Genomic DNA, 16,909 nt, shown 5'->3' with positions numbered 1-16,909 from the left:
TGTGTTGCTGGAAAAACACATAAATGAAGATTATTTTGCTCAGAGGGTGGAAGACCTGTGGCCTTGACGCATCAGGTAAGTCTTGCTGATAATGCATGACATGACAGAATGTTAGATATTAATACTGCACTAAATGAGCATGCTTATGAACTTTCTGTCTATATTGCAATCATAAATTTAAGAACTGTTTGAATCAATATGTTTTAATGGGCTATGTTTATAACTTGAATCCATTATAGCACTCAACGTGTTTCATAATGTAACATCTACATTACAGGGTTTTATTCAGTATAAATTCAATATGAGTCAAATATATTATTTAATGTGACTGGTTCGAACTGAATTTTAATCTCAGGTCAGGTAGAAATACTTCCTTAAAGGAACAGTCAGCCGCACAGCTTCACTTTCTACAGTGCTCGTCTTTCTATTTGAATCACGTAATGCATTTTATTTTACATTTCACATATCAATTAACTCTCATCATTATTATTCCTCTTCATTGTCAGATTTGTTCCGTCTAGGACGGAATATAACACCAGTAGCTGCTCAAATCAACCGAGAACCACAAAGTGACAGAGATGCTGTTTCCTCTTCTCTTCATGTCACTGGTTAGCCAAGGTAAATCATCTCTCACATTTTCACAAATTTATGTTCAACATTGATCTGTGACAGGAAGGCTATAAAATTGACTGGTTTTATCATTGGTCTTGATTACACTAATTGTATTGTGTTTTTACTGCAATTTACCTCATGTAAAGGATAGTACACTCTGAAAAATAAAGGTTGCAGAAGGGGGGTTATGTAGTGATGCCATAGGAAAAAAAATGTTGGCTTCCCCAAAGAACTTTTGATAACACTCTAGAATAATGGTTCGTCAGGACAAATGAGGACAAATGAGTAGCACTACATTAACACTTCAGCTACTGCTATTAACTAATAGGGAAGCAAGTTTAAAGGTAAATAATATCAAATTTAGGACTGACATTTCCTTATTAGGTAATCAAAATGTACTGAATGAGATTGGCATCATTAAGAACTAATAACTATGACAAATTATAAAGAATTACTAATTAATTACTAATCTGAGATGTGAGCAATGGTCTTTTTTTTTACTTTCAACATGGTCATAAAATGCATCAGTAATTACTCAAGCGTTACCTAGTCACTCGTCAAGAACTACTAGTGACCTGGAGCATTATTTTATAATGGTCCAGATCACTAGTTTTTGAGGAGTGACTATATAACGCTTGAGTAATTACACTGTAAAAAAAAAAAATCCCCGTAAAATTTACAGTAAAAAAATGGCAGCCGTGGTTGCCAGAACTTTACCGGAAAAAATACGGCAGTAACGTTTTAGGTGTTTAGGGACAGCACCATATAATTTAATTTAAGGTTTATAATGTAATAATTACGGTTAAATTTTTTTTTTTTATTTTACAGTTCAAAACCGTATCATTTAAAGGTTTATATTGTAATGATTATGTTTACACTGTAAACAATTTACGGTAAAAAACATATTTCATTAACTATTGAAATAATGTTAAATTACCAACCTATTGAAATACTAATATCTGTTATGTACCTTTGATGTATACGGACAACCACCAATCATAGTGGTGATGAGATTCACGTGATGAATCAAAGCTCATCACACGCAGCTTTTAAGAGGACAATAGTAATATATAGAAGATGATCAGTGTCATTTTCACTGTAAATTACACAATAACTTGTTATTTTTCACTTCCAAAAATTTTACTGTAAAATTAAATGAAACCTAAGGTTAGATCTATTACAGTTATTCACCGTATATAGTACGGAAACTTTCGCCGTAGCATTTTTACAGTAAAATACCGTTAAAATCACAATCATTATTTACAGTGTGCCGATGCATTTTATGACCAATGTTACAGTCAATGGACTATGGACTTTGTAATTTGTATTTATAATTTGTCATGGTTATTAATGATGCCAATCTCATTCAGTAATCATTGATTACCTAATAAGGAATCTCAGTCCTAAATGTGATATTACTTACTTATTACCATATTGTTTCCATATTAGTTAATAGTATATAGCTGAAGTGTATTTGTCCAGCATTACTTCCTGCATAGTTATGATGAACCATTATTCTAAAGTGTTACCAAAAGTACAGTTTTTTTCTATGGCATCACTACATAACCCCCCTTCTGCAACCTTTATTTTTAAGAGTGTACTATTCTTAACATGCGGTATATTTCAGTAAAAATGCAATGCAATTGGTGTAATCAAGACCAACAATACAAGACCTGCATGGTTACCTGATAACAGGGCCGTGCACAGGGGGGTGGCCCGGTGGCTACACTCTTAAAAATAAAGGTTCTTTGGTGGGGTGTATGGTTCCATGAACAACCTTTAATATCCAAAGAACCTTTCCATTGCACAAACTGTTCTTTTGTGGCGCAGAAAGGTTCTTCAGACTATAAAATAGTTAGTAAAAATGGTTCTTTAAAGAACCTTTCACAAAATGGTTCTTCTATGGCATCCCCATGAAAACCCCTTTTTGGTTCTTCCTGGCACCTTTATATTTAAGGGTGTACAGCCACTGCCCCCCTGCCCTCATCGGCTGAGGTGCCCCTAAAGATCCACTAATTGCGCTAATCCGCTCCGTGTTTTCCCGCTCCGCAGCATCGCTCACAGTCTATGGCAATGCCGACTCAGCCTTTCTGTGGTGGAGACAGTTCCAGAATGTTGTCCCAGGTAGATAACAAACTACAATTCACATTACAGACAGTGGTTGATCCGCAGATTTAGTAATTTGGTAGTTTGTGTTTGTATTTCTGTCGGTAATGTTTTGCTCCTGTTCTAATAGTGCTAACAACTTGCTAACAAAAATAGTCACGTTCTTGGAAGATAATTAACTGTCTAATCAAATGATTGTTCCTGATCTGATCTAATATAAATAACACCACATTTGCTATTGCTGGCACACTTTGTTGACAAAAACTTCACCAAAAGAAAGACGGTGAGAAAGAGCAAAGAAAGTCAGTTCAACATTGCCAGGCTGTTGTTGAAAATAAGAGCTTGTTCTTAAAGGGATAGTTCACCCAAAAATGAAAATTCTGTCATCATCCTCAAGTTGTTCCAAACCTGTATGAGTTTCTTTGTTCTGCTGAACACAAAAGAAAATATTTAGAAGAATGTTTGTAACAAAGCAACCATTGACTACCACAGTACCCCCCCCCCCCCCCCCCACTAGTAGTCAATGGTTGCTGCTCTATCTGCTTTGTTACAAACATTCTTCTAAATATCTTCTTTTGTGAATACAGAAACAGAAATTATTTTAAAAAGTAAAGATTCTTAAAGCATTGAATGATAATTAAATTAATTGTATACTAATACTAAAGCTTTAGTAGCAAATAATTAAAAATATGATATTTTATTATATGATGTGGTTAATATCATATTTTTAAATATGATTTTCATTATAAATATGATTATCTCTAAGGTGGACACCCAATTTAATATATGATATTTCCCATCTGAATCTAACCATGTCATGTCAACAAATGTTAAAGTCAGCCGCTGTTTCTTATAATGTTAAATATTGTAGTTTTTACCCCAAATACCATACTTTTACATATTCTTCTGTTATGGAAAAACTGTTGCTTTAATTAGGCTACAAAACTGAAAATCATTAACAAGACCTTTGTTTCAAAATATATTCAATAGTTTTAGCGATTCTCATTTGCTACATAAATCTTCAACATTTTAAAACACATTAAATATGAGATCAAATTAGTGCAGCGGTTGAATTAGATTTTAAAAGGTATGTTATTAATTCTCTATATTAAGATGATATTATAGTGCCCCCTTTTTTTTGGTTTGGGCCACTGCCCCTCAAAATGTCTGTGCACGGCCCTGCCTCATAATTTTAAAGTGTTACCAGTCTTTTAAGTGAACAGTTCTTAAAAGAACCATTTTTATCTAAGTCTGAAGAACAATTGAATAATCTAAAGAACCTTTTGTGCAATGGAAAGGCTTTATGGATGTTAAAGGTTTTAATCAATGCCAATATAGAACCTTTATTTTTAAGAGTGCGTAATTAAACAGCCATTAATAAGAGAGCCAGGTCAGGAGTTTATTTTGCTATTTAACCATTACATTACTGTACATTCTTCTTATAATATGGCTGCTTAACAAATAAGGAAAAGAAATGGCCATGAAATATTGATTTGAGTTGAAAAGATTTTATCATGTGAGAAGTAAAAGAGTGCAGAGTGATAAGAAAATTGTAGGAAATCATACTGAATCGTGGAAATGTTATATCAGTATATCTATAGTCTGTACAAAAACAATGACCTCTAAACTGACGGTTTGACAGGGCTGTCGGTGGAGAGCTATGGAAAAGAATTCATCACGGCATTCCCGGAGAACATTGCCTACTACCATCCTCGACAGTCTAACAAGCTCCTAATTAATGCTTTCTACGATGGCACCGAGGTCACAATCACCACCCAAAACCTAAGCGAATATAGAACGCTACAATCTGGGCAGAGTAAAGTTTTCCATTTTCCCAAGAACTTTGAGCAATATCAGTTCACACGCTCCTTTTCTTCTGTCAGAGTCAATAGCAGCAAATTGATCACAGTGCTTTGGATCAGTCAGCGTGGGGACAGCGTGCAGTCTAATTACGTTCCACCTTTAAGGAATCTGGGAAATCTGTATTCAATCCCCTTTATCAATTACAATCAGATGATGGCGTCCTTGTATGGTACGGCAGGACTGTTAGCATTGGACAACTGGAGATGCATTGTCATCAATGCTAAGAAAATAACAAACAAAGTCATCATCCAAACAGTGAGCACGAATGAAACTGCTTTTAACTATAATCTCGGCCCTTACGAACTTTTCCAGTTCCAAACCAACGGCTCAGAGATTAAAGTGTACTCTAATAACACCGTGGCTGTGCTGTTGACCCATCCGTGTGTACAAACTACCAGGTGTGATTGTAACATGGTGGTGAACCATGTTCTCCCCCAAAATCTCTGGGGTCAGAATTTTGTTGTGCCGTCGGTGAAGAACCTGAACTCGACTTGGCTGCAAGTGACATCCACAAAGGAGGTCTTGCTCAAAGGTCACAACATACAAATTCTAGTCTCAAATTCTTCATATCTAAATCCCTTCCCGTACCTCGGAATCAAATCTCAGTTCATCACTGCACCAAATAATGTGTCCATCAGGCTAATCAGTCCAGGCCTTATCTTAGAACTCATGCCAGAAACCATGTTCGCTGCCTGTTACCTGCTGCAGATGAACTCCACGGAAGGGGAGGCCATTATCATAGCTCCAACAGCCAGTAAGGGTAAAGTGTATATGGACAACGACTTGCTTACATCCTCTGGCTGGAGACCCATTGACGGTTCAGACTACTTCTCTATATCAGTGTCGCTTAGTGGTACGCATGTCATCTGGCATCCATCTTCCAGGATTGGAGTGTACTTGTTTGAGAGGATGGAGAGTGGAATTCCTTATGGAGGCCCAGCTATAATTTTAAATGAAGATCCAGGTAAAATTATACCTTTTTTATCCATGAATGTGATTGATTAAAGCCAACATGAAATGTTGTTTACAACCTTTTTTACCTCTGAAATGTTACATAATTCCGATTATTATCAAATGTTTGAATGACACATGACATGAAACTGGATTCAGCCATATATATATATATATATATATATATATATATATATATATATATATATATATATATATATATATATATATATATATATATATATATATATATATATATATATATATATTACTACTATACACAACCGTGCAAGTTTTGGGCTAGTAATACTTTTATTCAGCATGGATGCATTAAATTGATCAACATTTACAGTAAACGTGTTAAAATAAATGTTGTTCTTTTGAACTTTCTATTCAATTAAGAATCCTGAAAACAAAATGTATCACGGTTTAGTAAAGTCAAGTCACCTTGATTCATATCACGCTTTTTACAATACAGATTGTTTCAAAGCAGCTTTACAGTGATGATAGGAATATAATGTACACAAAAATATTAGAACAACTGTTTTCAAAATTAATAATGATAAGAAATGTTTTTCGAGCAGCAAATCAGCATGTTAGAAGGATTTCTGAAGGATCATGTGACACTGAAGACTGGAGTAATGATGCTGAAAATTCAGCTTTGCCACCACATGAGTAAATTATATTTTATGATATATTTAAATAGAAGACAGTTATTTTAAATTGCAATAATATGTTACAATATTACTGCTTTATTGTATTTTAATCAAACAAATACACCCTTGTTGAGCATTTTTTAGAGCTTGACAGTAAAAATCAGTCTTCTTTCATCGTATAGAAAGGACTAGCTCGGATAATCTTCAATCAAACAAACAAACAAACAAACAAAATGTGTTCATATTGTTTCCTGATGTAAATGCTTCACACATTTTCCTGTACAATAACATGCACAGATGTCAGATGGATAAAGCAACATAAGACCAATTTTGAGTTTTATTGACCAATATATCACCCTACTTGAAATTACATTAAAATATGAATCAAATCAAAATTCACAGTGCATACTGAAAATGTCACTTTATGTTTGTATGCTCATAGATGCTGATGGCTGTGTGGCAGATCCTGCGCTGTTTAAGACCGCTACTCATGTCATGACGTGGCCCGAGTCCCATGCTTACTGCTCAAATGAAACTTTCCAGCTGAGCACACCAACCAGCTCAAGCGCCCAAACTGAGATGAGCAACTTTCTGAAAAACAACGGCAGTTCCGGGTACTTCTGGATCGGGCTGCGGCGCAGTCTGATCACATTAGACTGGTACTGGAAAATCGGCGATGACAGCGACTACAACGTGACCTACACGGAATGGGCCACTGGGCATCCACTGGCACCTAAGAAAGCTTTGTGTGCTTCTGTGTCAAAGAACAGCACCAAAATGTTCTCCTGGAAGAGTGTGTCCTGTTGCTCTAAGAGGAGGCCCCTCTGCTACAAAAAGGCCAATTACTTCAATGATTTGACCTTTGATGCACTACCCTAATCATTTTTACAACAATTAAAAGGCCTGTCTTTTTATTTTGAAGTCAGTAACTGTAGTAATAAATCAAGTTTAATGATGATTCTGAATAAGACTAATTCTTTTAATTCTTTTAACTTTTTTCTACATTTAAAATATGTGGATCTTTTGAAAACAAAATAAAATAATGTATTATTGTCTATGATAGTTAATGAAATATTTTATGGCCTCACTTACTGTTATCGCACAAACTGTATAGCCTCTCACACTGGACACCTGTAAAAAATGTTGTGATGTAGGGTGATCTAAAGTGAAGGCATCTAAAGTGACATTATTTATGTTGAATACAAGTATATCACACAAGTTCACAATGCTCTTGAAAAGGGCCACACCTTCAAGCCTATTTGTTTGGCTTATTTGATTCTGTTGGCTGACGTCTTTCAGCTCACCATCGCCTCCATGCTGCAACGTCATTTAGGCAAATCCAGGGTTCTTAATCACATAGACAACTATAATAAGCATAACAACAGGTAGCATTTTTTTGAATCATAAATGTGGTTTATATCATTCAAAAGACTTTAAAAAAAAAAGAAAAAAAACTTTGTTCACTTTATTTGCTACAAGGAATTTGCTTGTCTAAATGTCACCATATTTTTAAGGGAGCTATTGTTATGCTAGAGAGCTATAGCTATGCTATTTAATATTATATATACAAAATACAATATACAAAGTAAAAAAAAAACGTCATATATGTGTGTGTGTTACCCTGGACCACAAAACCAGTCATAAGTTGCACGTGTTTATTTGGCAATAGCCAATAAATACATTGTATGGGTCAAAATGATCTTCAGTTATGCCAAAAATCATTAGGATATTAAGTAAAGATCATGTTCTATGAAGATATTTTGTAAATTTCCTACCGTAAATATATACAAAAAGTATTATTAGTAGCAATATACATTGCTAAGGATTTCATTTGGACAACTTTAAAAACGATTTTGTCAATATTTAGATTTTCTTGCACCCTCAGATTCCAGATTTTCAAATAGTCGAATCTCGGCCAAATATTGTCCTATCATAACAAACCATACATCAATGGAACGCTTATTTATTAAGATGATGTATAAATCTCAATTTCAAAAAAATTTACCTTTGTGACTGGTTTTGTGGTCCAGGGTGTCTCTCTCTCTCTCTCTCTCTCTCTCTCTCTCTCTCTCTCTCTCTCTCTCTCTCTCTCTCTCTCTCTCTCTCTCTCTCTCTCTCTCACACACACACCCACACACACACCCACACCCACACCCAGAAAATGGTGGGCAATATTATTAGAACACCTGCACAGATCTGAAAATATTGACCTTTTTTGCCTCCTAAACATGATTTAATTTCATATTGTTCATGAAACATGCAGATGGTTGCTCTGACCATCAAATAACAGATGAAGTGAGTCGTACTGTTTTTTTATCCACTTTTAACCTTAAGATTTGTTATGTCCACCTTTTGCAGCAATTACAGCAGCACATCTTTCTGGTATAGTGTGAATATATTTCCTCTGAGAACTTCAAAACTCATGTTATCCCATGCCTTCTGCAACTGAAGCCAAAGGCTTTCCTTTTTAAATGTATCTGTCCAGTTTATTTTCCAACTCGCCCCAAATGTGCTCGATGGGGTTGAGGTCCGGACTTTGAGGGGGCCAGTCCATCATTTTCAATGTTCCAGCAGATTCCTTCTGTCGCAGGGAGTTCTGGAAATAGTTAGAAGAATGTTTCGGGTCATTGTCCTCTTGGAAAATAAATCCAGGTCCAATAAGATGACTCCCAGATGCCAAGTGTTCTAACAATTTTGGCCACCACCACTATATACTGTAAATATATATATATATATATATATATATATATATATATATATATATATATATATATATTTGGGTAACTCCTGTTAATTCAAAAATGTTCAATAAAAAAAAAGGTTATTTATAATTTGTGTCTTCCCTTTTATTCTGTTCCATCCCTATGTGACAAGTTTTTTTGTTGTATTTGTCGTGTAGCTATAATCCAAGTTTACAATCTAATTTGTGTTTTATCTAATGTATATGTTCATCATAGATGTGAATTGTTAACATCACATGAGTGAACTTGTGCCGTACTGTCTTGTTCTTATCAGTAAAACCATATTTGGCTGTTTATGCAGTAAACAACGTGGTGAAACGCAGTAACAATTGAAAACATGTTTTTAAATCCTTTTGAGCTAATCTGGTGGATGTACAGTGTGGTATTTTAGGCATTTATGATTTTGCATTGTGAAAGTCATTATGTCAAATGAAGTATGTACTGAAGTCAATGGTGTATGCAAATCTGAGAGTAAAGCAACCCTTTTGAAAGTCAAATGTGTTTGACTAAAATAAGGGCAAAGAGGTGATTCTTAGAGAGAAGAAGAGTGCTGGCCAAGACATCTGGTAAGAGTTTTTACTGTAGTTGTGTTTAGGAATAGCAGGCAACTTGTTTGGATAATTGTTGGAGTATTGACAGAACTACTACGTTTCTGCAAAGAAATACATATTTGCCTTGTATGAAATGCAGAGAAAAGATTAAGACATAAAAAAAGACAACTTTTTTGTCGTCTCATCGTCTTTTACTTATTTATCTTGGATGATATTGGATTGTCTTTAGAGACTTTTTTTGACATTCTATGGATTTTAGAACTTTTTTGTCATCGGTTTAATTGATTCTGTGTTGAATGTAATCAAACACATTCTATTCATCTATACACATTAATGTGCATTTTACAATAATTTTTTTCTTAGTTTTTGTCTTTTCTTCCAGCAAGTTAAAGCCACAATCATGCTTGTCTTTCTGCTGATTGCATCGATGTTTGGCCAAGGTAAGGGAAGAACTTTTACTATCTTGAGGTTTGGATAAAAGTGTTTACTACACTGTAAATAATATATTGTTGGTTTAACTTAAAAAAATAAGTTGCCTGGTTGCCTTAAAATTTTGAGTTCATTGAAATTAAAAATTTGAGTTGATACAATGAAAAAGATTGGTTTAATGAATAGAAACTTATAAAATGAATACATGTAATATTAGTTGACTGATGCTTTTCTGATCTGGTTTCTCGGGCAGTTTTTGTTGTACTCTTCTATACCGCCTGCAAATGTTTGACAGCTACTGTTTTTGAAGTTATTTGGAATGCAGTATAGCTCATGTACAATGAACATTTTTTATTTAAGGTCTTACAGTGCTGAGCTATGGAAACAACTTCATCACTGCCTTTCCAGAGAACCTAGGTTTCTTCCATCCGGCGTATCATTTGACGTCTCTAAATGTCATGGCCCTTTATAACAACACTACATTCAAAGTCTTCTACAGTGGCATAGAGAAAGAAATAATAATCCCGAATTCAGGGCAGACCGTGAATGTGAATATTGCACCATCTGCTGAAGTAAATCTCTTCAGCTCTTCAGACAAATCTGTCAGAATTACCAGTGACAAAAACATCACGGTGTATTCTGTAAGTAAACGGGAAGCAAGCACCCAGATCAATGTTGTCCAGCCCACGGTAAATCTCGGTAAAAACTATATGATCCCTCAGCTGGATTACCTAAATTATCTTGATTCCTTCAACCTAAATAAGCCTGGCAGTACAGCCATGAGATACAGCTCATTCAAGTTACTCATTATCAATGCGGTGGCCAGTACAAACACCATCACTGTAGTCAAGAAAACAGCATCAGATGATCAAGAAGATGAATTCAAAATCGATTCCTACAAGCTGTTCCAGTTTCAGACCAACAGTTCAGTGGTGAGGGTCGAATCTGACAAAGAAGTAGCTGTGATATTGACCCACCCATGTGTAGAGGTTGAAGACTGTGGCTGTAACATGGTAATCAATCAGATTCTTCCCACAGAGTTTCAGGATAAGAACTTTATCGTACCTTCCATCTTCAACGTGGCCATGACCCGGTTACTTTTGACTTCAGAACAATCAACTTCACTCATTCGCAAAGGTAGCACGTTAGCTACTTCCTCAGCTCTTCTGCCGTTTCCAGACCTGTTGACATCTGAACTGGTGACTGCTTCAGAGAGAGTGTCCCTTAGACTTGTCAGTCCGGGCCTCATTGTGGAATTGATCCCACTCTCCATGTTTTCTGCTTGCTACCTGCTGCAGTTTAGTGACAATAATGGCCAGGCTGTGGTGATAGCTGAAACGGACAGCAAAGGTGATGTGCGCACACATACAGGTTTGCCTTTAGCATCTGTTTGGACTGCAATTACCGGCACAAACTACTCTTCCACTGTAGTAACTATTCCAAACCGAACTGCCACAATCTGGCATCCAACCTCAAAGATTGCAGTTTATATGTTGCAAAATATGTCTATGACAGTACTTTTTGGAGGCCCAGCTATGCCAATCAGTGAAAAACCAGGTAAAATATCTATCTATCTATCTATCTATCTATCTATCTATCTATCTATCTATCTATCTATCTATCTATCTATCTATCTATCTATCTATCTGTCTGTCTGTCTGTCTGTCTGTCTGTCTGTCTGTCTGTCTGTCTGTCTGTCTGTCTGTCCGTCCGTCCGTCCGTCCGTCCGTCCGTCCGTCCGTCCGTCCGTCCGTCATCTTTTTAACCTTACAAACTTTTTATAGTACTGTTATATGATGTTAATTCTACTACTGAATTGCGATTCTGGGTAACACTTTAGAACACTGTTTCGTCATTAATGAATAACTACACAGGAACAAATGAGTAACGCACTAACATTCTAGTCACTACTATTAACTAGCAAGAAATTCAAATTTATGAATTAGTAAGTAATAGTGCTTAGTTGCATGTGGTAGTTAACTATTGTGCTACTAGAATGTAGGTTCATAATTAATGTGAAAAATGCATAATGTATAATTCATTCTAAAGTGAAGATCATGGTAACCCACTAGTAATGACTCAAGTGTTACCAAAGCCATCGGAACTACTCTCCAAAACCTCACAAACATGTACAAAAACAATGTGCAAGTTATCTTTTCACTTTAGAATACGGATCCAAATAATTTGTTATTTAATAAAAGATTTGGTAATACTTGAGTCATTAGTGGGTTACCATGTTCTTCACTTTAGAATGAATTACACATTATGCTATGCATGATTCATGTTAATTATGAACCTGTATATAGTAGGTTTTTTTTCCACACTTGGTCTTTTTCAGGGGTCTGAGCACGGTTTGTGTAAATTTTAGCCCATAAGTGAATACTCCAAATGATCACACCTCTTTAAAGCAAACCGAACCGAGACAATCTCTGAGTACGTTTCGTTAAAAATGTCATTGTGAACACAAATCAGTCCGGGTTCACTTATTTTGTCATGAATTCCAATGTAGTTTGGTCATCAGATGCCTTTGAAAAAATTGGCTGTTCATCGTAGCTGCTGCTTCTGGCAGATCTCTGCAAGTTATTCATTCACAAACGTGCACTTGTTTATTAAAATTTCAACCGCTTCCAAACCGTGTACGCGTGCCTTGTCAGTTTAAAATGTTTGATAAATGGTTTTATGAGCGCACACACCTAAAACGAATGCACAGAAAACCAGTTGTGTCAGACGTGTACTAAACTAAATTCTCTGTAGTGTCTTATTGTGTCTAAAGTGTCAAAAACACTTAAATTTAAGTTTAAGTTTTTAAGTTTTTAACTTAAGTTTTGTCTTAAATTTGTTTTTGTTTTTTTATTTGATTATTAAATTTCACTTCTTACTTGAATGCTTACTTGAATTCCAGGTACAGTAGGTATACCTTCTGTGCCTGGAAAATTTAAAGCAGTTTATTTAATTTGCAAATTTTTTTCCCCCTTTTTTTCCTATGCTGATGTTATCATTGCCGTCTGCAATAAAAAAAACAAGGAATACAATTCAAAATAAATGTTATTTACAAAGTTGGATGTGTGATATAGTGCAAGAATATGGATGCAGTCTTGCAACAATTTATATTTTTTGTGCAAAAGATAAACAACTTAGAGTTAAGCTCATTGAACAGCAGTTGTAGCAAAGTCATTTTAGAAAATAATAATAATCTTTACAAACAAATATCTTGGTTAGTGAGGCATATACAATGTAAGTGAATGTGATCAAATTTTGAAGGTCATAGCCATCAAAACACTGAACTGGACTAGATCCAAAAAGCAACAGTATGAACACGAAGAGGTCTGAGAACACATTCCAACACTGTAAACCCTGACGCTCAAAATAATTCATTGGTTTGAGTAGAGTCAACTCAAATTAAACAAATTAGTTAAAACATATTAACTTTTGTGAGTATTTAGAACTTTCTTTTTCTTCTGAGTTCTCAAATCTGACACATTTTAAGTAATCTGAAGTGTTTCATTGTTTTGAGTTTCCTGAACTTGTTTCTTTTAATTCAGACTAACTTAAATTTAAGCGAAACTGGGCTGGGACTTCTATTTTTTCCAGCATGCTTTGCCATGACACTAAAAAGGCACATTCAATTTTGTTATGCTAGTTTTTTTCTCATTTAAAAAAATAAGGTGGCATTTTTTTTTTATTAGCTATAAACTAGCCAAGTTTCCACTACTAAAAATGATCTGCTTAAACTTCAAATTTCTCAACTTGAGGCAACTGATTGCCTAATTTTTTTTTAGTTTTGCCAACTTATTTGGGTTTACAGTGTACTTAAAGGGATAGTTCACCCGAAAATGAAAATTCTGTCATCCTTTACTCACCCTCAAGTTGTTCCAAATCTGTGTGAGTTTCTTTGTTCTGCTGAACACAAAAGAAGATATTTTGAAGAATGTTTGTAACCAAGCAGATAGAGCAACCATTGACTACCATAGTATTTTTTTCCCTACTATCGTAGTCAATGGTTGCTCTATCTGCTTGGTTACAAACATTCTTCAAAACATCTTCTTTTGTGGGACAGTGAATGTAAAGAACTGGGTCCCTTTTCACTTGGTTCACCTCTTGGTCCAGTTGGAGTCTGAGTTTGTTTCTTTTAAAGAGGACTCAAGTGTGAAAACACCCTTATTTAGTAATGAAAAAATAGTAGTCATTGATTAGTGAACTACATTCAATTAAGCACTATTACCTAATTAATTAATCAGAGTTTCTTTCTAGTTACTAGAATGTTAATAGTGCGTTACTCACTTGTTCCTGTGTAGTTATTTATTAATTACGGAACAGTATTCTAAAGTGTTACTCAGTTCTGAATCTTGTTTGGTACCTCAATTCATTATTCTACCTTATATATACCTCAAGAATTACAAAGATTATCAATTAAATTCTGAATGGTGCATATCCCTGGCTACAAGGGATGTAATTGTGAAGGTAAACATGTTCATTTTTTTATGCATTCAGATCTTCATGGCTGTGCGTTGGTTCCTGGAGCATATTCGGTTGGAGCTGACCCTCTGAGTTGGAAGCAGTCGCGTGAATACTGCATGAATAATGGAAAACAGTTTGCCTGTCCTGTAAGCAAAACCGTCCTGAAGGACATGGCTGATAACCTGACCAAGAATGATGGGCATGGCTGGATTGGTCTCCGTCGCAGTCTACTAACTACAGACTGGTACTGGCAGGAGGAGTATGATACCCCAACTGATGTCACATATGTCCACTGGGATGATAAGCAGCCATTGAACCCTTTGAAGGGCTTATGTACTTCAGTGTCCCTGGACCATAAAAATGATTTCAAATGGCACAGTGCACGCTGTTGTGATCAAAAGAAGCCGGTCTGCTACAAAAGGCCAGAATACTTCAATCCTTTACCATTTTGGATTCCACAAAGTTTTCCTTAAGTTTAGTGCTTCTTGGTAATGCTATTCTTCTTTAGGCTCATTGAGTTTATATTTGATTCCCTACCTGCATATCTGAGCTGTATTTTTAAATAAATATAATTTGTCTATATATTAGATTGATTTTAGTCACATAAAAAAGTAAATAAGGTTAATGACTTTTTAAAATTACGTCAAGCAGTTGCGTTGACACCATTAATGTATGGATCCTGAATTATGTTTTCAACTTAGCTTAGACATCAACTCAAATGGAAGCACGAAGTAGATCCTGGAGTTATGAATGCCACAATAAAATGTATGTAATTAAAAATCTATAAAGCATGAGTTATGCACTATGCTTTTCTTTTCTTTTTTTTAATGTATGCAGTTATATGTGCCTTATTAAATATGAATTTACCACTTTCTTACAGTATGGCGCATCTGCTGATTTTATGCTCAAAATTAAGTATAGTGACTGATGCAATAATAGTCACATATTGTACAAATCTAAACCATGTAGTGACCAATCATCCACTTCATATAGGCCTACTGTAGCAAATTACTGTTTCAAAGAAATTCTGTGAATATGCATATATCACTGTGTGCAAACTGAGATTGCCTCATGCCTGATGTGAACGCTGCAGGACGGCATGAATCAAATTTATCGCTTGACGAGCTTAATAGCTCTAATCTCACCCTGTAGAATGTAGAACCATTAATCAGCCTATTTATGACTTTAATAACTGTAAACCTCCCTCACTGGCATTGTTCTGTATGCTTGAACCTAAATCATCTACAGGTATAATTGCTGAAAACTATACGATTTAAAGAAATCTCAATTACTACTTGATTAAATAAAGAAGTGTGCTCTCATAAAGCACAGCATGCTAAATATTTGTCTCTAGAGCCAATTAATGTGAGGGGTGAGCGCTTTTTGTAGGTGCAAATTCTCATTAACCAAGGCTGGATAGATGTGGGTATTTATAATAGAAAATTTAAGGAAACATTGGCACGCACTCAAGAGAAGATCAAGAGTTTGTCCGGTTCATGCTTTGATCAGGGGTGTCACTAGACCGTCTTTTTTAGTACCCGAGGGTAAATTTGTTATGCAGACATGCAGGAGATTCAGCAATCCATAGTTAAGACAAATTCATAAAACATCAGAACATGCATTAAAACATATACCATTATAGAGTATCAAAAAGCTAAAATAAATCCCAAAAGGTCATTACAAAGTGCCTCTTCACACACACACACACACACACACACACACACACACACACACACACACACACACACACACACACACACACACACACACACACACACACACACACACACACACACACACACACACACACACACACACACACACACACACACACACACACACACACACACACACACACACACACAACCTCAAAAGCTTACAGGGTTAGTTAACCACTTAAAGGGCTCTCTGCAAGCTTCACAACGAAATGGATAATCAAATTCTTATATCTTACACCATTTTACCAAAATTTTACAAATACATACTGAAGCATAGTGAAACCCCCGCGCACACACACACACACACACACACACACACACACACACACACACACACACACACACACACACACACACACACACACACACACACACACACACACACACACACACACACACACACACACACACACACACGCACCCTCAACCTTAAACATCTTCCAGTTTGATTTGAAACTCATATAATCTTAAAGCTACACTATGTATTTTTTCGCCACTAGAGGTCGCAAACCTTTCAAAACAATAACAAAAGTGTAGATTGATGATGCATAGCAGGGGTGTCCAAACGTTTTTAAAAGGGGGCCAGATTCGATGTTGTGGACATACCTGGGGGCCAGTCCCTTTTCTATTTTATATATATATATATATATATATATATATATATATATATATATATATATATATATATATAGGACATGTTTTATTTATTTGAAACATGACAGATTTGACAAAAGCTTGAGCTGACAGTAGAGTAGCTTGAGATAGGACACAGATGTAAATGTATAGATATGTAACAATATCTGTAAAACTTGAATCAATCAATC

General features: G+C 35.4%; 2 protein-coding genes across 4 annotated transcripts; both read left to right on the top strand.

The window, feature by feature from the left end:
• The first annotated feature begins 19 nt into the window (after positions 1-19).
• LOC307138501 (IgGFc-binding protein) lies at positions 20-7,622 on the top strand. 2 transcript variants are annotated; one of them, XM_079836823.1, is made up of 5 exons: positions 42-75; positions 507-618; positions 2,665-2,736; positions 4,361-5,545; positions 6,631-7,621. In XM_079836823.1, exons 2-5 carry the CDS (start codon positions 579-581, stop codon positions 7,065-7,067), a joined length of 1,734 nt encoding a protein of 577 aa, XP_079692949.1. In that variant the 5' UTR covers positions 42-75; positions 507-578; the 3' UTR covers positions 7,068-7,621. The 2 variants fall into 2 exon arrangements, with proteins under 2 accessions (XP_079692950.1, XP_079692949.1); XM_079836824.1 differs by lacking the exon at positions 2,665-2,736 and having other exon boundaries at positions 20-75; positions 6,631-7,622.
• Positions 7,623-9,448: 1,826 nt separating this feature from the next.
• On the top strand, positions 9,449-15,243 carry LOC307138473 (uncharacterized protein). 2 transcript variants are annotated; one of them, XM_079836788.1, is made up of 4 exons: positions 9,449-9,495; positions 9,863-9,920; positions 10,270-11,466; positions 14,401-15,243. In XM_079836788.1, the coding sequence occupies exons 2-4, from the start codon at positions 9,881-9,883 to the stop codon at positions 14,838-14,840; spliced, it is 1,677 nt and encodes a 558-aa protein (XP_079692914.1). In that variant the 5' UTR covers positions 9,449-9,495; positions 9,863-9,880; the 3' UTR covers positions 14,841-15,243. The 2 variants fall into 2 exon arrangements, with proteins under 2 accessions (XP_079692914.1, XP_079692915.1); XM_079836789.1 differs by lacking the exon at positions 9,449-9,495 and adding an exon at positions 9,508-9,778 and having other exon boundaries at positions 14,401-15,237.
• The last annotated feature ends 1,666 nt before the right edge of the window (positions 15,244-16,909 follow it).

This window comes from Gobio gobio, assembly GCF_949357685.1.
Source record: "Gobio gobio genome assembly, chromosome: 15".
NCBI classification, from domain to species: Eukaryota; Metazoa; Chordata; class Actinopteri; order Cypriniformes; family Gobionidae; genus Gobio; species Gobio gobio.
The sequence above is the reverse complement of the archived record's forward strand: the minus strand, read 5'-3'. Positions and strand labels throughout refer to the sequence as shown.